The sequence below is a fragment of the Moschus berezovskii genome, chromosome 20 (assembly GCF_049115385.1).
Source record: "Moschus berezovskii isolate FMDL1 chromosome 20, NW_MosBer_1.0, whole genome shotgun sequence".
Lineage (NCBI taxonomy): Eukaryota > Metazoa > Chordata > Mammalia > Artiodactyla > Moschidae > Moschus > Moschus berezovskii.
In genome coordinates this window covers 25,637,630-25,663,002 of record NC_142479.1, presented here as the reverse complement: position 1 = coordinate 25,663,002, position 25,373 = coordinate 25,637,630, and the positions used below count along the sequence as shown (strand labels likewise).

Here is a 25,373-nt window from a genome sequence, read left to right as displayed (position 1 = left end):
CTGATAACGTGGTCTTCAGTCTCAGAAGCTGGTCCCCCTCGACTCCCTCTTTTTTTTTTAGTTTTTTACCCCCTCGTCCTCAGTGCAGATTGAGAAGCCTCCTTACTTTGGTTTTATGGTTTCTTCTTCCTGGGGGGCACGGATAGGAATTCTCTTCTTTGTCTTTTCTTGGGGGAGATGTCTTGCATGTCTGTGAGGAGAAGCCTTTCCGTGTGCCTATTTATTTGATAGGCACTTTTGCCTGGGAAATCCCATGGACAGAGGAGCCTAGCCGGCTACAGTCCATGGGGCCACAAAGTGTCTGAGCCACTTAGCCACTAAACCTTTAAGAAAAGCACTGTGGTTTAATAGGGCAGGACAGCAGCTTGCAGTGTCTGGAGAGATGCCCGCTTGCTGCAAAGTAGCAGCTCACTTCTCTTGCCTCAGTTTCCTTATTTTTAATAACAGGAGGAACTGTTGTGAATTTCAGGATAATTAGCAAACATTGTAAAATGGCATAAGAAAGATGTCAAAGTATTAGTTTATGAAGTCATCTGAGTTTATTTGTGTGGCACAAGTTTTGTTTGGAATTAACCAGTGCAGAGCAGAAATACATCTCCATTAAGATGTCATGGATTTTAAAGTGGGAGGAAATGTTGAGAAATGGTGACATTTGGTTTAGTTATCTTAATAGTTCAGAAGACAAGATTATGTCAATGAACTAGTATTGTGAAAGCCAGCCTTAGAACTCTCATCCCATCCTTGCTTTTTCAAAGTGCCATGGACATATTCAGGTGTAGATCACTATGTAACGTTTGATTTCCTTTTCAGTCAATGACTAGGAAGTTTTTTAGTCTGTCACACAGGCTGGCTAACAGGTCTGGGGCTGATGTTTTCCTTTCTTAAAAAAATTTTTTTTTTGGATAGCTAATACCCTAAAAATATTGGTTGAAGAAAGAAGTAAGTTAAAATAATTATTTGAATAATATGTTGGAATTTAATATTTTTAATTGGAAGAGTCTTTTTACAATTCAGAAAAAGATTTTTATATCATTATCTAAAATTGTTCTTAAAGATTAATAATAATAGCAGATATGCACCAAGTGTCTTTCTAAGCCCTTAAAACAGTAAGATTATGAAGAAGTAAATGAACACCGAAGACTCATTGGCCAAAAAAAAAAATTTCTTTTAACTATTAAGGCAAGTAACATTTTTAAAGGAAATTTTTGTTGATCTTCCACTGTAACAGATTGTTGCTTAGCTAGTTTTTTGTTTCACTAATTTTAAAGTTCAGTGAGTATCCACTACTTGGCTCTAATGAGTTATGTGAGATGATATTCACATAGAGGAAACTATTGACAAATAGTGGTCAGAGGTCATTTCACTTATACAAATAATAAATCTCATTAATGGGGCATAGGTTTTTATGAGTTCAACAAGTCGATTTTACTATGTATGCTCTCAGTAGACACAGTTCTCTTACCAACTTGTTATTTATTCAAGCCATCATAAAGCCATTTAGTCTCTAGTCTCAGGATGTTGAAGGAAGTGAGTGAAAAGAAACTTCAGCAACAAGGGATGTTAGCACCTTACCCAAAAGTTGGTGGTCCCAGTTGGTTTGGCTTTTCACGGATGTTATTTGGAACTTAGGTTTCTTCCATCCCTTCAGGTTGCTGCACTCACCTTCCTTTGTATAAGGAACCACAGGAGTGTTTACCATTGCATGGCATCAGAAACTGATGTTACATGGCAGTAGTAGTTACAAAGTAGTCATCCCAGAGAGTAAGTTTGAATAATGATTTTCAGTTTTGGAAATGATAACATGAAGTTTGAAAATTCTGAATGAATTCGTGGAGTTAAGTTTGAAAAGCAGGCTCAGTTTTGGACAGTTTTTTTCAGGAAGTGTAAGGTTTTGCTTATGAATATTTGACTATCTCCTAGGATAGAATGGACTTCCCATGTGGTGCTAGTGGTAAAGAACCTACCTGCCAATGCAGGAGACATGAGACTTGAGTTGGATCCCTGGGTCAGGAAGATCCCCTGGAGGAGGGCATGCCAACCCACTCCAGTATTTTTGCCTGGAGAATCCCATGGATAGAAGAGCCTGGTGGGCTACAGTCCACAGGGTCACCAAGAGTCTGGTACGACTTAGCACACACATATGGTAGAAATAAGACAGTACTCTAATGTGGTTCCTAAAAATCATCCTTTGTTTTTGTAGACCACTCAAACTGTTCTTAAGTCATAAGCTGGTACGTGTATGTATTTACCCACATGCCAAATTGGGGGGATAGTAGGTTAATAGGAGCTTGATTAGTTTTTAAGTTTACTAGAAGTAATATCAGCAAATTGGCACCAAGAGGATAGGTAGCTGGGTTGTTTGTGTTTTGTGCTTCAGTATTTAGTGGTATTCCTGAGTGTGGCAAGGCAAACTGTTGAATATCCCTTTGATTCCATCTTACAAAAATCTGAGAACTGAATGGAACTTTTAGTATTAGAATATACCTTAGGAATTTTCTAGTTCATCTTTATAGTTAATATGAAAATATTTTATCCAATACTCCTGTTGGAAACTTCCAGCTCTAGGCAGTTCATCGTCTGACTAGTGTATTATCAGGCAACTAATTTTTGAGAGTTGTTCATTATTTTCAATCTAAAACTGTCTCCCTAAAACCTATAAAATGTTGTATCTCCAGGAGGATTAGGACTTTTGGCTTTAATGTATAAATTTCACCAGCTCCACATTTCCTCCAGATAATGTAAAATATAATGCCTAACACATCCAGAACATTTGGGGGCAGGCCAAAAAAAAAAAAAAAATCAAGCAACAGTTCTTCAAGGAAGAAATTGTTCTTATTCTTGAATCCTGGGTGTACTCTGGAAGGTAGCTGACACCTGAATGATGGTTTCAGTTCAGTTCAGTTCAGTCACTTAGTCGTGTCCGACTCTTTGCGACCCCATGGACTGCAGCACGCCAGGCCTCCCTGTCCATCACCAACTCCTGGAGTTTACCCAAACTCACGTCCATTGAGTCAGTGATGCCATCCAACCATCTCATCCTCTGTCGTCCTCCTCCTCCCGCCTTCAGTCTTTCCCAGCATCAGGGTTTTTTCCAGTGAGTCAGCTCATTGCATCAGGTGGCCAAAGTATTGGAGTTTCAGCTTCAACATCTGTCCTTCCAATGAACACTCAGGGCTGATCTCCTTTAGAATGGACTGGTTGGACCTCCTTACAGTCCAAGGGACTCTCGAGTCTTCTCCAACACCACAGTTCAAAAGCATCAATTCTTCGGCACTCAGCTTTCTTTGCAGTCAAACTCTTACATCGTGGTTTCAGCTTTTTCTAAATGCTGCTCTATGAAATAATATTATGGGGAGGAATTGATTCATAATCCCAGAGATTTCTGAATTCACAAAATGGCTTTTTACCTGGAGGCCTCTGAATGTTTCAAGGGAATACTGTTTAAAATTTGAACACGTGATTCACATCTCCTAGTTTTGTCATACCTCATATTCATTTGAATTTCTATGGAACACTCAGCCTACAAAAGCCTAGTGTTTACACAGCATTGTTAAGTGTTAGGGTAGTAGATTTCAGACAATTGGAAGAGGTAAAAACTTTTCCAGCTTCATTGTGGAGATAACAGAGTTAGTTACACAGTAACACATATTAATAAATGAATGGAAAACTTCCCTGGTGGTTTAGTGATTAAGACTCTGCCTTCCAATTCAGGGAGTGTGAGTTTGATCCCTGGTTGGGGAACTGAGATCCCATATGTTCCAGGGTGCAGCCAAAAGTTAAATATATATATAAACTAATATATGAATGAGATTTCCCTGGTGGTCTAGTGGTTAAGAATTTGCCTAGCAATGCAGCCCTGGAAGAGGGCATGGCAACCCACTCCAGTATTCTTGCCTGGAGAATCCCATGGACAGAGGAGCCTGATGGGCTACAGCCCATGGGGTTGCAAAGAGTTGGATGTGACTGGATACGACTGAAGTGATTTCGCACGTATGCATACCAGTGCAGGGAACATGGGTTCAATCCCTGGAGTGGGAAGATTCCACATGCTGTGCGACAACTAAGCCTGTGTGCCACAACTACTGAGCTCGCATTCTAGAGTTTGTGCTCTGCAACCAAAGAAGCCGCCAAAACAGGAATCCTATGCACCGCAACTAGAGAAAGCCCCTGAGCAGCAGCAAAGACCCAGCACAGCCACAAATAAATAAATAAAGTGAGTGACACACCAGTTGTCCTCTTAAAAGCTCAGGCAGATATGAGGTAAGGAATTAGAGTAGCATGAAACTAATGGTAAAGCTTTTTATTAAACATTTAAAATTTTGGTTGCTAGTAAATAATACATTCGCATAATTCAAAATTATAAGTATAGGAAAGTGTATACAGTGACATTCTCTCTCCTGACTCTGTCTTGCAGCCGTTCAATTCTCCTTACCAGAAACGAGCAGTGTTATTTCTTACTATAACTTTTAATAGTAATTATCAGATATGTTAATTTAAATTTAATTAAGTATTTCTTACTAATAACCAGAGATTTTATTTATATTAAAACAGGTGCTCTTGTATTCTCGTCCTACTCTGCCAACTTAAAATATATATATATATATTATTTCTTTCTTTTTTTGGCTGCAGCAGGTCTTAATTGTGGTGTGTGGAATGTGGAATCTTTAGTTGCAGCATGTGAACTCTTTAGTTGTGGCACAAGGGACCTAGTTCCCAGACCAGGGCTCGAGCCTGGGCCCGCTGCAGTGGAAGTAAGGACTCTTAGCCACTCGACCACTAGGGAAGTCCCCTACTCTGCCAACTTTTTAATACAAACTGTACATACTTTGGCTTCCCTGGTGGCTCAGTGGCAAAGAACCCACTCAGCAATGCAGGGTATATGGGTTTGATTGCTGGGTCAGGAACATCCCCTGGGGAAGGAAATTACAGCCCACTCTAGTACTCTTGCCTGGGAAATCCCATGGACAGAGGAACCTGGCAGGTTACCACCCATGGATTGCAAAATAGTCAGACACAGACTTAGCAACTAAACAGCAACAACAAATACATTCTTTATACACCACCCTTCATCTTTGATTTCTTCACTTACCATTACACGGTGAGCGGCTTCCCTTTTTATTTTCATCGGAGTAATGTGTGCATATAGTTTTTTTGGCTGCGCGGGGTCTTTGTTGCTGCGCTGGGGCTTTCTCTAGTTGTGGTGAGTGGGCTTCTTACTGCAGTGGCTTCTCTTTTGCGGAGCACCCGGCTCTAGGCTCGCAGGCTTCAGTAGTTGTAGCACACAGGCTCAGTAGCTGAGGCTCAGGGGCTCTAGAGTGTGGGCTTAGTCCCTCTGTAGCATGTAGGATCTTTTGGACCAGGGATTGAACCCATGTCCCCTGCGTTGACAGACAGACACTCAACCACTGGACCACCAGAGATATCCCCCACCATATTTTTTCATTGTAAAAATCTTTATTCACTTTTGTAATTAATATATAACTCATGAGTGGTTTTTCTTCACTTTTTCTTGTGATAAAATAACATATAGCATTTAAAGTAACATATAGCACTTAAATAACATATAAAATTATAAAATAACATATAACATTTACTATCTTAACCATTAAGAATGTACAGTTTTGCATTATGATATTTAATACATTCATAATGCTGTGTAACTATCACTGCCATCCATCTCTGGAACTTTTTTCATCTTGTACATCTAAACTGCTATATCCTTTGAACAGTAACTCCCTGTTTTCCTCTTCTCCAGCCCTGATCAACCACCATCCTACTCTTGGTCTATAATTTTGACTGAGGACCTCATATAAGAGGAATCATACAGTATTTGTCTTTTTGTGGCTGACTAATTTCAGTGCAAAGAAATAGAGGAAAACAACAGAATAGGAAAAACAAGAGATCTCTTCAAGAAAATTAGAGATATCAAGGGAACATTTCATGCAGAGATGGGCTCGATAAAGGACAGAAATGGTATGGACCTAACAGAAGCAGAAGATATTAAGAAGAGGTGGCAAGAATACACAGAAAAACCGTACAAAAAATATCTTCACGACGAAGATAATCACGATGGCGTGATCACTCACCTGGAGCCAGACATCTTGGAATGTGAAGTCAAGTGGGCCTTAGAGAGCATCACTACGAACAAAGCTAGTAGAGGTGATGGAATTCCAGTTGAGCTATTTCAAATCCTGAAAGACGATGCTGTGAAAGTGCTGCACTCAATATGCCAGCAAATTTGGAAAACTTAGCAGTGGCCACAGAACTGGAAAAGGTCAGTCTTCATTCCAATCCCAAAGAAAGGGAATGCCAAAGAATGCTCAAACTACCGCACAATTGCACTCATCTCAGTTCAGTTCAGTTCAGTCGCTCAGTCGTGTCCGACTCTCTGCGACCCCATGAATCACAGCACGCCAGGCCTCCCTGTCCATCAGTCATGCTCAAAATTCTCCAAGCCAGGCTTTAGCAATATGTGAACCGTGAACTTCCAGATGTTCAAGCAGGTTTTAGAAAAGGCAGAGGCACCAGAGATCAAATTGCCAACATCCGCTGGATCATGGAGAAAGCAAGAGAGTTCCAGAAAAACATCTATTTCTGCTTCATTGACTATGCCAAAGCCTTTGATTGTGTGGATCACAATAAACTGGAACATTCTGAAAGAGATGGGAATACCAGACCACCTGACCTGCCTCTTGAGAAACCTGTATGCAGGTCAGGAAGCAATAGTTAGAACTGGACATGGAACAACAGACTGGTGCCAAATAGGAAAAGGAGTACGTCAAGGTTGTATATTGTCACCCTGCTTATTTAACTTATATGCAGAGTACATCATGAGGAACGCTGGGCTGGAAGAAGCACAAGCTGGAATCAAGATTGCCGGGAGAAATATCAGTAACCTCAGATATGCAGATGACACCACCCTTATGGCAGAAAGTGAAGAGGAACTCAAAAGCTTCTTGATGAAAGTGAAAGAAGAGAGTGAAAAGGTTGGCTTGAAGCTCAACATTCAGAAAACAAAGATCATGGCATCTGGTCCCATCATTCCATGGGAAATAGGGAAACAGTGGAAACAGTGTCAGACTTTATTTTTTGGGGCTCCAAAATCACTGCAGATGGTGATTGCAGCCATGAAATTAAAAGACTCTTACTCCTTGGAAGGAAAGTTATGACCAACCTAGATAGCATTTTAAAAAGCAGAGACAGTACTTTGCCAACCAAGGTCCGTCTAGTCAAGGCTATGGTTTTTCCCGTGGTCATGTATGGATGTGAGAGTTGGACCGTGAAGAAAGCTGATCGCCGAAGAATTGATGCTTTTGAACTGTGGTGCTGGAGAAGACTCTTGAGAGTCCCTTGGACTGCAAGGAGATCCAACCAGTCCATTCTAAAGGAGATCAATCCTGGGTGTTCATTGGAAGGACTGATGCTAAAGCTGAAACTGCAATACTTTGGCCACCTCATGCGACGAGTTGACTCACTGGAAAAGACTCTGATGCTAGGAGGGATTGGGGGTGAGAGGAGGCGGGGACGACAGAGAATGAGATGGCTGGATGGCATCACTGACTCGATGGACATGAGTTTGAGTGAACTCCGGGAGTTGGTGATGGACAGGGAGGCCTGGCATGCTGTGATTCATGGCACGGACACGACCGAGAGACTGAACTGAACTGAACTGAATTTCACCTAGCATAATGTCCTCAAGGTTTGTTTACATTGTAGCATATTGCTCTTTAAGGTTGAATAATATTTTATTGTATGTATATGTTACATTTTGCTTATCCATATATCTATCAATGGATGCTTGGTTTTTTTCCCAAGTTTTAGTTATTCTGAATAATGCTGTTATGAACGTGGGTGTACAAATAGCGCTTGGAGATCCTGCTTTCAGTTCTTTTGAGTATATACCCAGAGTGGAGTTGGTGGGTCATACGGTAATTCTATTTTTAATTTTTTGAGGAACCATCATGCCGTTTTCCACAGCACTCCAGTTTACACCCCACAGCACCCCAAGGGTTCTGATTTCTCCACATCCTTACCAATACTTGTTTTCTCTGTTTTTGATAGTGGCCATCCTAATTACTGTGGAATGGCTTCTTATTTTAGTTTTGATTTGTGTTTCCCTAATGATTAGTAGTTCTTGCCTGGAGAATCCCAGGGACAGGGGAGCCTGGTGGGCTGCCGTCTATGGGGTCACACAGAGTCGGACACGACTGAAGTGACTTAGCAGCAATGATTAGTAAGGACTTCCCTGGTGGCTCAGTGGTAAAGAATCCTCCTGCCAATGCACGAGACATGGGTTGGATCCCTGGGTTGGGAAGATCCCCTGGAGAAGGAAATGGCAACCCACTCCAATATTCTTGCCTGGGAAGTCCATGGGCAGAAGAGCCTGGCGGGCTCATCGGGTCGCAAAAGAGTTGGACATGCCTTAGCAACTAAACACCAACAACAAATGATTAGTAATGTTGAGCATGTTGATGTGCTTATTGGACATTCGTAGGTCCTCTTTGGAGAAATGTTTATTCAAATATTTTGTCCAGTTTTGAATTGGGTTATTTTTGTTGTTGAGTTTTAGAAGTTCTCTATAATATTCTGGATATTTATTACTTATCGGGTATATGATTTGCAAATATTTTCTCTCATTCTTTGGATTGCATTTTTACTCTTGTTGATAGAGTCTTTGGATGAACAAACTTCTTTTAATTTTCAAGAAATCCAATTTGTCTGTTTTTTTCCTTTGTTACCTATACTCTTGATGTCATACCAAGAAATCTTTGGCAAATCCAATGATGTGAAGTTTTTGTCCCGTGTTTTCTTCTAAGCATTTTGTTGTTTTAAGTCTTACATTAGGTCTTTGATCCATTGGAGTTCATTTTTGCCTGTGTTGTTAGGTAAGTGTCTGATTTTATTTGTTTGCATGTGGAGATCCAGTTTTCTCAGCACCATTTGTTGAAAAGGCTGTCCTTTCCCCATTAAATAGTCTTGGCACCCTTGTCAAATATCATTTGACCCTATAAACAAGGGTTTCTTTCTGGGATCTCCCTTGTATTCCATTGGTCTTCATGTCTGTCTTTATGCCAGTATCACATGGCTTTGACTACTGTAGCTTTGAAGAACAGTTCTTGAAATCAGGAAATGTAAGTTCTCCAGTTTGTTCTTTTTCAAGATTTTTTTTGGGGTGGGGGGGACTATTCAAGAACCCTTGAGATTCCATATGAATTTTAGGGTAGGTTTTTCCTGTTTCTACAGAAAATGTCATTGGGATTTTGATAGGAATTCCACTGAATTTCGGAGAAGGCAATGGCAAGCCACTCCAGTACTTTTGCCTGGAAAATCCTATGGACAGAGGAGCCTGGTAGGCTGCAGTCCATGGGGTCGCTAAGAGTTGGACCACTGAGCGACTTCACTTTCACTTTTTACTTTCATGCATTGGAGAAGGAAATGGCAACCCACTCCAGTGTTCTTGCTTGGAGAATCTCAGGGATGGGGGAGCCTGGTGGGCTGCCATCTCTGGGGTCACACAGAGTCGGACACGACTGAAGTGACTTAGCAGCAGCAGCACTGAATTTGGGCAGTATTGATATTTTAACAAAATTCAGTTTTCCAATCCATGAACATGGCATGTGTTTCCTTTTATTTATGTCTTTAATTTGTTTCAGCAATATATAAAACTATAAAAACTATGAAAGTTTTCATTGTACAAGTCTTTTGCCTCTTTGGTTTGCTGCTGCTGCTGCTAAGTCGCTTCAGTCATGTCCGACTCCGTGCGACCCCATAGACGGCAGCCGACCAGGCTCCGCCGTCCCTGGGATTCTCCAGGCAAGAACACTGGAGTGGGTTGCCATTTCCTTCTCCAATGCATGAAAGTGAAAAGTGAAAGTGAAGTCACTCAGTCGTGTCCGACTCTTTGTGACCCCATGGACTGCAGCCCACCAGGCTCCTCCATCCATGGGATTTTCCAGGCAAGAGTACTGGAGTGGGGTGCCATTGCCTTCTCCCTTTGGTTTAGTTAATTCCTATATATTTTATTCTTTTAAATGCTATTGTAAATGGAATTGTTCTTGTAATTTCCTTTTCAGCTTGTTCACTGTTAGTGTATAGAAATACAACTGACTTTTGTGTGTTGACTTTGTGTTCTGCCACTTTGCTGAATTCATCTATTAGCTCTAACGGTTTTTGTTTTTCTATTTTGGTGTGTGTAAAATCTTTAATTCATATCACCTCCAGAGATAATTGCATTTTTTCCTTTCCAATTTGATTGTCTGTTCCTTTTCCTTTTTTCTTACCTAATTGCTCTGGTTAGAATTTCTTTGGTGAATGGAAGTTGTAAAGTGGACATCCTCTGTATGTCTCAGAGGAAAGCTTTTAGTCTTTTACCACTGAGTATAATATTTGCCTTGGGGTTTTCATATACGACTTTTTTGCATGAGATTTCCTTCTATCCCTGGCATGTTGTTTACCATGACTGTGTATGGAATTTCATCAGATGCTTTCCTATATTAGTTGAGATGATCGTGTGGGTTTTTCCCCTCGTTCTGATACCGTGGTGTATTACACTGATTAACTTATGTATGTTGAATCACCTTTGCATTCCTGGAATCCAGTGGGATCCTTGCATCTCAGTTGGAAATGGTATATAATAAGTCTTTTAATATGCTGCTGAATTCTGTTTGCTAGTTTTTTGTTGAGGATATTTAGAGTAACTGTAGCCTCATAGGGAGAAGGCAATGGCAAGCCACTCCAGTACTCTTGCCTAGAAAATCCCATGGATGGAGGAGCCTGGTAGGCTGCAGTCCGTGGGGTCGCTAAGGGTCGGACACGACTGAGCGACTTCACTTTCACTTTCACACATTGGAGAAGGAAATGGCAGCCCACTCCTGTGTTCTTGCCTGGAGAATCCCAGGGACAGGGAAGCCTGGTGGGCTTCCGTCTGTGGGGTCACACAGAGTCGGACACGACTGAAGTGACTTAGCAGCAGCAGTAGCCTCATAGAATGAGTTAGGAAGTGTTCTCTTCAGTGTTTTGAAGAAATTTGAGAATAATTGATATTCATCTTTAATTGTTTGGTAGAAGTCACCAGGGAAGGTGTCAGATCCAGGACTTTACTTCATTGGGAGATTTTTGATTAGTATTCTCCTTACCAGTTATAGGTCTATTCAGAGTTTGTATTTCTTTGTGATTTAGTTTTGTTTCTAGGAATTTATCCATTTCATCTAGATTATCCAAAGTGTTGGTATACAGTTGATGAGTCTTTTCTCTTGCTGCTTTCAAGATTCTCTGTCTTTTGACTTTTAAAAGTTTGGTTATAAAGTATGCCTATTGATCTTTTAAGTTTGTCTCATTTGGAGTTTGTTAAACTTCTTCAACATTTGTATTCCTGTCTTTCATCAAGTTTGGCAAGTTTCCAGCCATTATTTCTTCAAATATTCTCTCTGTCCTCTTCTCACTTCCCCTTCTGAGATCTCACAGTGCATATGTTGGTCTCTTGAGGGTGTCCCCCAGCGCCCTGTCTGTGTTCGCTTTTGGTCTATCTCTTTTCTTTCCATTTCCCCAACTTGATAATTTATATGTCCTGTCTTAGAGTTTGCAGATTCTTTCTTCTGCTTGCTCAAGTTTGCGTTAGTGAATTTTTCATTTCAGTTATTGTAATTTTCAGCTCCAGAATTTCTTTTTGGTTCCTTTTTAGGTTTTCTATTTCTCTATTCTTATTTCCATTTTATTCAGAGATTGTTTTCTTGACTTTGTTCCCATCTTCCTTTAGTTCTTTGAGCATCTTTTAGACAGTTGCTTTAATATTTTTGTCTAATATATCTACCATCAGGTGTTTTTTAGGAATAATTTTTGTTGATTTAGTTTTTCTTTTTTTTAATGGCCGTAGTTTCCTCATGCTTTGTATGCCTTGTGATCTTTTGTTGAAAACTGGATATTAGATTTCAATAATGTGGTAATTTTGGAAATCAGATTCTCTTTCTTCCTAGAATTTGATTTTTTTTTAATTGTCATTTTTGGTTTTTTTGACTGTTGTAGACAGTCTCCATGTGGAATGTCAGCCTGAGATATAGATGTTAGGTCTCTTCAGGTCTTTCCTGAGTCTTCCCCTCAGCATATTCAGTCACTTTCTAATTTTTCCCTGTATATAAACTAGTGTTTAGTGTCTGCCTCCCAAAAGGGGGAAAAAGGAAAATGAAGGGGACATAAAAGAGCACTGGCTCTCTCTTTTTTCAAATATTTATTTCTTTATTTGTCTGTGTTGGGTCTTAGTTGCAGCATGTAGGATCCTTTGCTGGGGCTTGAGGGCTTAGTTGCCCCATGGCATGTGGAATCCTAGTTCCCTGGCCAGGGATAAAACCCACGTCCCTTGAGTTGCAAGGTGGACTTTCAACCACTGGACCACTAGGGAAGTTCCAGGCACTGGTTATTTAAGTCCCCTGGGAGTCACTTCAGCTGGAGGATGAGGGATTTGCAACAGTGAGAGGAGGAGTAACAACTGTAGCTGTCTGCCTCTGTCTCCACCTGTGCCATCAGAAACAGCAGTCAGTGATCGGAGCACGCATCCCCAGTATTTGAAGGACAGGGTTGTTTCTGTCCAGCTTGGCTTCCATAGCCCGTGTGTGAAGAGCATGTGCACAGTGGACCGGTGCTCCCGTATGACTTGAGGTGGGAGACGGAGAGCTGCTGCTATACTCTGAAGTAAAACTGACCATCAGTGAGTGATAGTTGCTCAGTTGTGTCCAACTCTTTGCGACCCCATGGACTGTAGCCCGCCAGGCTCCTCTGTCCACGGAATTCTCCAGGCGAGAATACTGGAGTGGGTTGCCATTTCCTTCTCCAGGGAAAATTGACTGTGTAATCAACCACAATTAACCTTCAGGCTGTCCATGGAACTTGCAAGCTTTCAGTAAATTCCCAAATTCCAGTATAGTTACACTAGGCCAATTCTGCCAATGCAACTATTGTCTAATTGGGGATACAGATTCCTAGTGCTTGCTACTCTCCTGTCTTACCAGAATCCTTTTCTGTAAGGTGATTTTCTTTTTTAACACCACGGGAATATCCTGTTTTAGAATAATCTCTTTTCCAATGGTTTTAACATACATTTATGATTCTGGGCTGTATCAATTATTGTATTGCTGTTTGTAAAATGAAATATATTTTCTAATTGCTTCATTTTAGGAGGTAATTATTTTGAGATTTTCCTGCCTAAAAATATCTTTATAGTTGGTTGGCAATAGAATTTTAGGTTTGAAATAATTTTCCTTCAGAATTTTGAAAGCATTGTTTCGCTACCTTCAGGCTTCCATTATTTTTGCTGTTAGGTCTGAAGGGTATTCTGATTCTTGCTCCTTTGTATGTGACCTTTTTTTTTCTCTCTGGAGGCTTATGGAATCTTCTCCTTGTCTTCATTTTTTAAAAATTTTAGTGATGTCGCTTGGTGTCTGTCTGTTTTTGTTTGTTGTAGATCTTTGATGGACCTTCTTAACCTGACCATTATGCCTTTAAGTTTTAGGAAGTTTGTTGACTTACTACATCAATTTTAGCTTTCCCTCTATTTTGTTCTGTTCTTACTTTTGAGAGTGCCACTTCTTTGTATGGGCTTCCCTCGTGGCTCAGACGGTAAAGAATCTGCCTGCAATGTATGAGACCTGGGTTTGATCCCTGGGTAGGGGAGATCCCTAGAAAAGGGAATGGCAACCGACTCCAGTATTCTTGCCTGGGAAATCCCACGGACAGAGTAGCCTGGTGGGCTTCATAAGTCCATGGGGTCGCAAAGTGTTGGATGCTGCTGAGTGACTAATACTTTCATACTTTCTTCTTCATTTTGGACCTTCTGAATAGATTCTCTGGTACTTATCTTTTTTCTCTTAATGTTTATTCTTTTTTCTTTTTATTCTGATTTATGAAAGATATTTCTTTATCTTCTAACTTCTGTACTGAGTTTTCATTGCTGTGGTTGTATTTTTAACTTACAAGAACTCTTTCTTGTTCTTTAAATGTTTCCTTTAAAAATACCCATGTGTTTCATGTAAGTAATATTTTAGTTCTCTCAGGATAATGATAGTCCTTTAAAATTAAAAATTTTAATTTTGTTTTGAGTTTTGAAGTGATTTTTAGATTTACAGGAAAGTTGCAAATAGCATCCATTAGATTCCTGAATACCCTCCACCAAGCTTCCTTCAGTGTTAGTATCTTATATAATTACAGTACTTTTGTCAAAACTAAGAAGTTAACATTGGTTCAGTAATATTAAACTGTAGACTTCATTTAGATTTCTCCAGTTTATTGTTCCAGGATCTAATCCAAGAAACTGCATTACATTTAGTCGTGATGTCTTTTTAGTCTCCCTTGATAGTGATAGTTTCTTAGTCTTTCTTTTCTTTTTTTTTTTAATGATCTTGACAGTTTTGAAGAGAACTGTTCAAGTATTTTGTCCTTTAATTCAAATTTGTCTGATGTTTTCTCATGATTGTTCTAGGGTTATGAGTTTATAGGAAAAATACCACAGAAGTTAGGTTGCCTTCCTGCCTCCCCTCCCCTAATTAAAATTATTTTGTATTGCATAATCTCTTCAAGTTGCATTGTCTTCTACAGGTAGTCATTATTTAAAAAAAGAATTCTTCCATATTTTTCTCAACCATCCAGTAATACTTAATTGAATGCTAAACTTTAAGAGAAGGGATTGAAAAACTAATCCAAGATTATGAAAATGTGAATGAGGCTCATTGACTGTTTATTTCACTGTAGGGTGATCTGACTGGGCATTTTAATTTGGGATCTCTAATGTTCTTTGTTGTTGTTCTACTTGAGGCTTTTTTTTCTTTTTCTTTCATTCATCTGGTTAGATTTTGCAAAGAATGATCCTTCAGTTTCCCTCTTGGAGGATGAAAATTGGGGAGAGAAGGCTGGGACGTCTTACTCGATGTGTTTACTTAATCTCTCCATTTTCAGTATGGAAAATCCCTTTTACTGTTGCCAGCATCCCTCAGCCGAGAAACCCTCCATTTTACTCTCTAGAGAATAAGTCTTCTTCAGTCTCTTATCAGGATGGAAGAGCAGCAGGCACCCGCGTTTACAGCTGGGGAGAAAATCTAAGGATCTGAAGCTTCTGAAATATAATTTCATCCAATCCTCTTTATAATTCCATCTTTCACTTCCACTTCCTGAACATTTTAGAGATTCTACGATGTAAATTACACTGATTCTGTGTTTACTACAATGGCTCGTGATTTCGTTTTCTTGGGTCTGTGTAGTCATTTATCACTCTTCCATCTCTCTTTCAAGAAAATTATCTTGCTGTTGTCTCCCCTGAATTTTTTGAGGGGGAGGAAGGAAGGGGTGACTTTCTTTGGTTTATGCTTTAAAAATTTTTTTTCTTTCCTTTTGTTTTAATGGGATTTTCAGGCAGGAGCAAAAGTTGATATTCATTCAACTTACCATCCTTATCCAGAAGTTTGGCAAGTCTTCTTTAAAGATTTCTTGAAAGGTGCAGAAATTAGCACTGGCTTCCTCCTTGATAAATATTCTAAATCCCTAGACTGAGAAGTGAAGACTGGAACATACACCATATTATTTTCTCTATTATATCCTAAAGAGGTATGTTCCTGTTTACCAAAAACAAACAGAACAAAATAAACACCCCCCTACCAAAAAAACTAACAGACAACAACCCCAAAGTCTCCAGCTGGCTCTTGAAGGAAATGGCCTCAAATTCTTGCAGCCATTCTGATGTGCTGCATGCTAAGTCATTTCAGTCCTGTCCGACTCTGTATGATCCCCTGGATTGTAGCTCACCAGGCTCCTCTGTCCATGGGATTCTCCAGGCAAGAATACTGCGTTAGTTGCCATTTCCTACTCCAGGGTATCTGCCTGACCCAGGGATTGAACCCGTGTCTCTTGTGTCTCCTGCATTGGCAGGTGGGTTCTTTACCACTAGCACCACTTGGGAGGGGCATTCAGATGTAGTATTTCTCGTAAATCATATTCTACCTAGGTCTTTATTCAGTAGTTTCTTCTACATGGAATTTGTTTTTCCTTAATTTCCTTGTTTGTCCTTGATTTTCTTCTTAGTTAATCCTTGCTAATGCCTTCCCACTCCAGGAAGTCTTCTTTGATCCCTGCGCTCATCATTATCACCTCCAGGTTTGTGTTTCCATACCTAGCAACTATTATACTGCTGTAATTGTTTATTTAGGTGTCCACAGCCACTTTGCCAGGGACCACATCTTATTTATCTTTGAATATATTGTCATTTATCTCACTAGTCGGAACACAAGTGCTTGTCATTTTAAAATTCAGATCTTGCAGGAAAATAAAATGTGGCTTAAAAAAAATTGTATAGGGACTTCCGTGGTGGTCCAGCGGTTAAGAATCTGCCTTGCAATGCAGAGGACACAGGTTCGATCCCTGGTTAGGGAGCTAAGATCCCATATGCTGCAGAACGGCTAAGCCTGAGTACCACAGCTACTGAGCCTGCACTCGAGTCCATGAGCCGCAACTGCTGAAGCTTGTGCACCACAACTGAAGCCTCTGCGCTGCAGCGAAAATCCTGAGTGCTGCAACTAAGACCTGACGCGGCCAAACAAGTAAATTAGTTAATTAAAAAAGAACCGTGTAACCCTCATGGATGTTGAATTAATACCAAAATCCTTTTATGTGCTCAGTCGTGTCTGATTCTCTGCAACCCCATAGACCGTAGCCCACCAGGATCCTCTGTCCTTGCGATTTTCCAGGCAAGAGTACTGGAGTGAAGAGTTCATCAATAGAATGACAAAAATGACCAGGAAAATTCAGTAATTATTTTTGATTAAAATTTCAGTGAAGTTACTACGGCTTAAAAGGGCAAGGATATGCTGTGTTAGCTTGGATAGTTTTATCAGTCACTGTGAAAACTAATTGCTGCCTCTTGATTAGAATTGCTGGGAAAATACAATGTCATTTGAGTTCAAGAACATGTTTCATAAATTTGGCAAAGTCTGTTCTATTTTATTTAGAGAAATGTCTAAATAAGTGCATTAGCTATAGTTAGCTTTACCTTATTTTTTTCAGGGACATAGGGTACAGTTTGGGAGCCTTCTGCAAATATTTTCAGGTCCCCAAATAAAAGTTCAAGAATATCGACAGGTGATCTTTGAATGACAGGGGTTTGAACTGCGTGGGTCCACTTGTACGTGGAGTGTTTTCAGTGGTAAATACTGTAATTACTATGGGAACCAAGGTTGATCACATCTGTGGATGCTGCATCTTGGATTTGGAGGAACTGCATAGATAGAGGGCCCCCTTCCAAGTGATTACCGACTTTTTGACTATGTGGAGGGTTGGTACCCCTAACTCCTGTGGTCGTTCAAGTGTCAGCTATATGTATTTTTAAATCAAAGAAAATTTGACCTTGCTAACATTTGATATAATGAAGTCTTTATTTGGCTAAGTAGAATGTTCTACAGCTCTGTTTGGGGAAAGGCCTTCTTTTAGAGGTGATAAGATAGCAGCTGTATGAGCTTTCTCAAGGGCTCAACTCCATTCTTTGACCACTTAGAGAAAAAAGTCTAAGCCTATTTCATGGCAAGGCTTTAGGGTTCCCAAACTTGTATGCAAGCAAAATTTGGGTGAGCATGAATTTTTGTCAGAAAAAGGTCCATAGCTTTTATCAGATTTCTGGTAGTGTCTTGACTTAGGAAACTTCAAGAGCCATTGGTTTAGGTACTTCACCCACTGCATTTGTGAGAGAGGACAAAGTGGAGGGGGCAGTTTGAAGATTAATTGTGACTTTAAGATTTAACTTTTTGGGGAATTTCCTATAGGTCCAGTGGTTAGGACTCAGGGTTTCACTGAGGACGTGGGTTCAATCCCTGGCCAGGGAAATAAGATCTTTCAAGCCAGGGGTTGTGGCCAAAAAAAAAAGGACTTAACTTTTTGGACACACCATAATAAGATGTTAACATTATGAAATGTATGTAATTGATACAAAAATTTACAAAGCAATATTTATCCTTATAGCATGGTGCACTGTTAACCATTTCTTTTTAAAAATACTTCTTTTTCTTTTCTTTTAATATATATTTTTTGGCTGCATCGGGTCATCGTTGTGGCATGCAGGGTCTTTTGTTGTGTCTTGCGGATCCATGGGGCACAGATTCTGTGGTTGCAGTGCAGTCTCAGGAGTTGTGGTGCATGGGCTTAGTTGCTCCTTGGCATGTGGGGGCTTAGTTCCCTGACTAGGAATTGGATCCCCTGCATTGCAAGGTGGATTCCTAACCACTGGACCACCAGGGAAGTCCCAACATTTCCTGTTCTACTTGATTTTTAAAATATTGGTTGTAACTCACTACATTAATGTCTTAGTATTCTGATTGTTGGTTAACTCATATTTGAAACACAGTGGTCTCGTGCATCATCGTTTGTAAAAGCTTTTCCTGTATTCTCAGTCCTTACAGCAGTCCCATGAGGTACATGTGAGTTCTTTTTATTTTCGCAGATGAGGTGACTTGGAGACGTTTAGTGACTTGTTCCAGTGCACTGCCAATATGTGGTAGGGTCAGAGTGTTATCTTGGCCCTTGGTTTTGACTCCTTTGTTTACATTCCATCCACACTTACATGCTTTTTCCTGCCTCTTTTCACTGCCTTCTTTCCCATAGATGTAGGGAATAATATTAGCTCAGACTACACAGTCGGGTACATCCTAACTCGACATTTGGCATACCTGCACTGTCCCCAGTCCTGTTGCTTGTCATTTGGGGTCCTCTCTTTGAGCTTCTGGATTTTCCTATCTGTATAAAGAGGTTCTTTCCTTCTTTTTTCTTCTGTACTCTAGAGCAATGATTTTCAAGCCTAGATTTATTTACTTACTTTATAATTTTTAAAATTGATTTTTGGCTGTGCTGGATCTTCACTGCTGTGCAAGGGCTTTCTCTAGCGATGGAGAGTGGGGGCTACTCTCTAATTGCAGTGCACAGGCTTCTCATTGTGGTGGCTTCTCTTGTTGCTGGAACAGAGGATTCAGGGCATGCTGGCTTTAGTAGTTGGGGCTCACAGGCTTAGTTGCCCTAAGGCATGTGGGACCTTCCCAGACCAGGGATGGAATCCGTGTCCCCTGCATTGCAAGGTGTATTCTTAATCTCAGGACCACCAGGAAAGCCCCAAGTCCAGATTTATAAGAGGTTCAGTCAATCGTGGAACTTAATATTCGGATATCTGGTTCTCTAGCAGGGATTCTCGGAGAAGGCAGTGGCAAGCCACTCCAGTACTATTGCCTAGAAAAGCCCATGGATGGAGGAGCCTGGTAGGCTGCAGTCCGTGGGGTCGCTAAGGGTCAGACACGACTGAGCGACTTCACTTTCACTTTTCACTTTCACACATTGGAGAAGGAAATGGCAACCCACTCCAGTGTTCTTGCCTAGAGAATCCAAGGGACAGGGGAGCCTGGTGGGCTTCCATCTATGGGGTCACACAGAGTCGGACACGACTGAAGTGACTTAGCAGCAGCAGCAGCAGGGATTCTGGTTCAGAAGATCTGAAATGGAGTTTAGACATATATATATTTTTGTTTGTTTGCTTGTTTGTTTTTTAAATAATTTTTTAAATTGAAATATAGTTGTTCAATATTATATACAATGTTATTATAGGTATACAGTATAGAGTCAACAATTTTTAAAAGTTATACTTCATTTACTCTTACTATAAAATATTGGTTATAGTCCCTGTGTTACACAATATATCCTTGTAGCTTATTTTATGCATAATAGTTTGTACTTCTTAATCTCCTACCCCTTTATTGTTCCTCCCTGACTTCACTCTCCTTCCCAGCAATCACTCGTCTTTTCTCTGTATGTGTCAATCTGCCTTTTTGTTGTTGTTGTTATATTCACTTTCTAGTTTGTTGTATTTTTTAAATTCCACATGTAAGTGGTATCATACAGTATCTGCCATTCTCTGCCTGACTTATTTCACTTAATACCCTCCAAATCCATCTGTATTGTTGCAAATGGCAAAATTTCATTTTTTATGGCTAATATTCCATTGTATAAAGACACCCCATCTTTTTGATCCATTTATTTGTTTTAAAAAAAAAACTCCACAGGTGATTGTTACATGTAGTCAAAGTTGAGAATTTCTACGCTGAATAGATTATAATTGTTGGGCAAAGAAGGAAACTGAGTATTTGGGAAATAGCTAGAGATTCTTGGCTCCCTTAGTTTAGGAACTTATAATTAGAGACCTGTCTTCCCCTTGGCTCCCAACCTTTGTGGAAACATAATCAGAGCCTGAGTGAATTGTAGAGAATCTCTAGTGGTTCTCTTGTCCCCACTGCCTCCTTTTTGATGAAATACTGGAAGTCATAGGGTCAGAATGTGTCCGTTGAGATAAACAGTTGGAAAAGGCACCTTGTGGAATGGTAAGCTTGGATTATTGTTTAATACTTTTCATGAATAATAAAGTCTTTGAATGTATAATGCTTTTGATTTACAGATTGAAAGTCAACTGAACTTTGAACTTCACATTAAGAAAAATGATACTTTGAGTATTTAGTTTTGTACTAAGATGAACAAAACAGCAATTGATAAAATTTGAGTTTCTTAAAAAAAAAAACAAAACTTCAATTCTCTCTCTTTTTTTCTTTAGTTCTTTTTGGAAGTGGATATCTGCTCAGACAATAAGAATTATAAGAGGTCAGTTACAAATAATGCTCTTTCATGTGTGCAATGTGATAAAAGTTTTATGTTCGTGTGCTGAAATAAGGAATTGTAGACTTTTATGTTAAAAGTTGCCTTCCACAAAAGAATATAAGCAGATTGAGAGGGGGCAGCCTGAAGTGGGTGAGACTGACAGTGGTAGGAATCCACCACCTTTTCTCCTCAATTCCGGCTGGAATCAGTGGAAAGGGGACGGGCAGTGGAGTAGCTTCTAGAGTGTCTGGCAGCTACTCAGTGATTTTCCGTACAGAACTTCTCTTTTCTGTGGTTTGTAGGCCTGTCGCCTGGGAATACCACTCAAGTGGAGTTGCCGGTTGGTGGACAGGCTTTTAAGCTGTTGCCTCTTGGCTGCTTTCAGTCTCTGGAACCTATAGGGAAGGCTGTCTTCGTGTTCATAGCTTGGAAAGAACAATTTGAAGTTGACCATATGGAGCCTTTCATTTATTTAGTCTTTTCTTTTTCTTCTCCCTTGGAATCAGGGAATTCAATGGAATGGGGTGTGTGTGTGTGTGTTCAGTTATCTAATTTTGCTTAGACTATAAACTAGAATCTGTCCCTGAGTACCTTACTTATTTCTCTTGTGAAGAAGGCAGCTATCGTTTTCTGCGTTAGTTGAGATGGAATTTGGAAATTTTTTTTTATCTAGTATTTTTAAGCTTGATTAGTCACTGCTCTAAAAATATGAAAGAAGCAGCCTTTTTGCTGCTGTACCTGTTGGTGTTCTTCAGAGTGGTAAATTTGTTACAGTTTTTCCCTCCCTCCTTCTCTCCCTTTTCCCCTTATATCTTTTTTTTCTCTTTTTAATGACTTGGGTTTTTTTAAAACCAAGCATTCTGGAAATGAGCCTCTTTATAAAATTTAGAGATATTAAAATTTTCTTTTAAAAAAAGAAACCTAATATTCTAAAGGAGAAATGTATAGGGAATTTATTTATTTTATTTTTGGCCATACTGCATAGCATGAGGGCTCTTGGTTCCCAGACCAGGGATCGAACCTGGGCTTCTTGCAGTGGAAGCATGGAGTCGTTTAACTACTGGACGGCCAGGGAAGTCCCCTGTATAGAGAATTTAGACATCAGGTTTTTCCTGTCACATGATGCTTTTATATTAATATTTGATTCTGATTTTTAAAATGGAAAATTAAGTAATCCTCAGCTCACTTTTAGGAAATGTCTATAGGTAATTTTTAGCATTCCGGCCAAATTTTTATTATTGTTCTATTCTTCTAGCACAGTGGTTTTCAAATTCCACGACTTGTTACAAAATGGATTACTGTGCCCCGACACGTAGGTTTAGGTATGGTCAGCTAGTCCGTGGCAGAGCTCCGGTGATGTGGTTGCTGTGGCTGCTCTCGTGGTCCAGCAACCACACGTGGAGAACCACTGCTCTAGCGTTTGCAGATCCTGTTTTGTTTTTGTAAATGAATAAGCTCTGATTTATAACTTACACAAAGCTAATGGTGCATGTGTAGTTTTAACGTATTTAGTGATGATTCTCAAATATTTTAAAATCTTGATGTTTTATTAGCTAATGTCAAAGAACACTAACTTTTATACATCAAAGTGGTTTATAGCGTATGAAGTTATTAATAATAAGTTTATTATTGTAACTTCCATAGAGCATCTCAATATCAGAACTGGGAATTGTTCCTCTCAATTAGAATTGTTGGCCAGGCAATAAGCTGTTCAATACCAATTTGATGTGTAGTTTTGACTTTTTTAAATAGGATTTTTGAAATGACAGGGTAAATATTATTTCATTTACTTTTGACCTTTATTATTGTTATCATCTTTGAGCTATGTTTTGATCTTTGTTAATTAGTTAGCAGTTGGTAACATCTACTCCTGACTAGTAAGGCCCTGTATCTAGAAAACTTACACTTAATTGAGATAACACTTCTGTAATTTTAATTATATATTTTAAATTTGATAGTAGATTCACTTTCTCCCTATCAGTGTCAGCAGTCAGCACATTAGAGCCCCAAACAGAGATTTTGGGGTGAATTTTTAATAGATGTAATTTTAAGAAAAAATTCAAGGGAACAAGTAAAGATTTTTTTTTTAATTAAGAAATACTCATTTGGAGTTTGCTTTAAAGCTAAATATGTGTGTGTGTGTAGTATATATACACATTTCGTTTTCTTTATATATGTATGTGCATTTATAAATATATTTCACTTATGCATAATAAATATGTATAATTTGTTATATATTATTTCACTTAGGTATAATAAATATATACAGTTACATAAAATTCATAGTCTCACGGTGTAGTATCTGGAACCAGGTTATAGTTGTATACGTTACTTTAAACACCAAGTTTTAAATGACCATTGCTGTCCCCAAACCCTTACCCTGCATTCTCTCTAATAGAGAGTATCAGTGTTAGTCGCTCGGTCGTAGCTGACTCTTTGGGACGTCATGGTCTATAACACCCACCAGGCTTCTCTGTCCATGGATTCCTCCAGGTAAGAATACTGGAGTGGGTAAACATTCACTTTTCCAGGGGATTGTCCCAACCCAGGGATCAAACCCAGGACTCCTGCGTTGCAGGTGGATTCTTTACCCTTTGAGTCACCAGGGAAGCCCCAATACTAATACTTGAAATCACAGTATCCCAGCAAGCAGCTTTCATCTACTTGCAAAAATTTCTCCATTGGTCATTATTAGTTCCTGTACATCACCAAATTTATAGACATTGGGAATGGCTTATAGTTTTTAGAGAGAACGTTCTTTGAGGAAAAGGGAACTGATTTTAATTTTCTTAGGTGTAGTTCCGATGGTCTGAGTTTTCTTTTAGAAAGCAAAATTCTTGGGACTTCCCAGGTGGTCCGTGGTTAGGACTCTGTGCTGTCAACGCAGGAGGCTCAATCCCTGGCCCAGGGAACTAGGATCCCACATGCTGTGTAGTGTGGGCCAAAATTAAAAAAAAAAAAAAAGAAGAAGAAAAAAATGAAAGCAAAGTCCTTGAAAAAGAATAGCCAAGAACACTAGATCTCAGACTCTGCCTTGCTTCCAGGTGCCAGCTGTGGTGTATTAGGTCTAAATTGTGGCTTTCCTCAGATGTAGGTTATTATCCATAACCTGTTTTTCTCACTTATTGTCTTCTCCATAGCTCTGAGAGCTCATTTTGAAGGAACAATGGATGAACCTTCTTCCTTGGCGAAACCTCTGGAGCTGAACCAGCACTCCCGATTCATAATTGGCTCCGTGTCTGAAGATAACTCAGAGGATGAGATTAGCAACCTGGTGAAGCTCGACTTGCTGGAGGAGAAGGAGGGCTCTCTGTCACCAGCCTCAGTCAGCTCAGATACGCTCTCTGACTTGGGGATCTCGAGCCTCCAGGATGGTTTGGCCTTGCACATGAGGTAAGTCAGAGAAGCTGAATGTTTTTCTTACTGAACCTGTCCTATTGGTTTCACTGATCTTGTTCTAGAAAGAGCAAGGATATTTTGAGTCAAGATTATTTCACCTTTTTCTACATCACTGGACTTAAAGCTTTGATGAGTAAGTGGGAGATGATATATTTTGCCTGGGGTGCAGGTTTTTGAAAGTATCTTTTCCTAAATATTTCCTCTCACTGTTCTCTTGTTCTTACAAGGGGTCTTTTAGTGAGACTCAGCAAGTGAGGCTGAGGAATTTCAGTCTCTGTTACTTTGGCTAACATTGTTGTAACTGTCCAATGATTGATGGGACTTTTGCAGGGATGGGCAAACTGGTAGTAATCTTTCTCTGAACTGCTTTATCATGTCAGGAAGTTATATTCTTTTTATTTTTAATTTATGTTGGCTGTGCCGAGCACGGGCTGTGGGGCACAATCGCAACAGTTGTGGTGCACAGGCTTACTTGTCCTTTGGCATGTGGGATCTTCGTTCCCTGACCAGGGGTCGAACCCATGTCCTCTGCACTGCACGGTGGATTCTTAACCACCGGACCACCAGCAAAGTCCCAAGGCCAGTCTTTATTGAGGAACAAGGGGTTGTTGAAGAGCTTTCCTTTTCCTCTAGAAACGCAATTCTCTGCATGTAATTGAGAATGTCCATAAATAGTATCACTTTATTATTCTTATTTATTGATGTTTGCTTGTACAACCAACATGTGAACTTGTGCTCATTTGCCTTGCATTTCTTGGATTACAGGGTCTGAATAGGTGGTTCTTGGTTTTCACTGTACATAAGAATCGTGTGGGGAATCTTGAGAAATGAGTCCCATCCCCAGAGATTCTGATTCACTTGATACTGGCTTGGCTTAGAGTTGGGACATTTTTTTAAGTTATTTGAGTGATTATAACATGTATCCAGGGTTGAGATTTTTGGTAAGCTTGCTGCTGCTGCTGCTAAGTCACTTCAGTCGTGTCCGACTCTGTGTGACCCCATAGACGGAAGCCCACCAGGCTCCCCCATCCCTGGGATTCTCCAGGCAGGAACACTGGAGTGGGTTGCCATTTCCTTCTCCAATGTGTGAAAGTGAAAGTGAAGTCGCTCAGTCGAGTCCGACCCTTAGCGACCCCACGGACTGCAGCCTACCAGGCTCCTCTATCCATGGGATTTTCTAGGCAAGAGTACTGGAGTGGCTTGCCATTGCCTTCTCCATTGGTAATTTCACACAAACATAAATTAGGGTGACTTGCTGCTGTTATTATCTTGGTGCTTTATTATTAATGGCTTGTAAAATAATTCAGCTCCTTTTAATACAC

General features: G+C 39.9%; 1 protein-coding gene across 6 annotated transcripts in view; it reads left to right on the top strand.

The window, feature by feature from the left end:
- Window positions 1-25,373, top strand: part of ACACA (acetyl-CoA carboxylase alpha) — a 240,643-nt gene that overhangs the window by 5,379 nt on the left and 209,891 nt on the right. For 3 of the 6 annotated variants that reach the window (XM_055400493.2, XM_055400527.2, XM_088828656.1), the window contains 2 exons: window positions 20,609-20,655; window positions 23,793-24,045. In XM_055400493.2, coding sequence (XP_055256468.1) covers window positions 23,819-24,045 — 227 coding nt within the window. In that variant the 5' untranslated portion in view covers window positions 20,609-20,655; window positions 23,793-23,818. Of the gene's footprint in view, window positions 1-20,608; window positions 20,656-23,050; window positions 23,146-23,792; window positions 24,046-25,373 lie in introns of those variants that run through there. The other 3 variants (XM_055400510.2, XM_055400502.2, XM_055400521.2) reach the window with 2 other exon arrangements.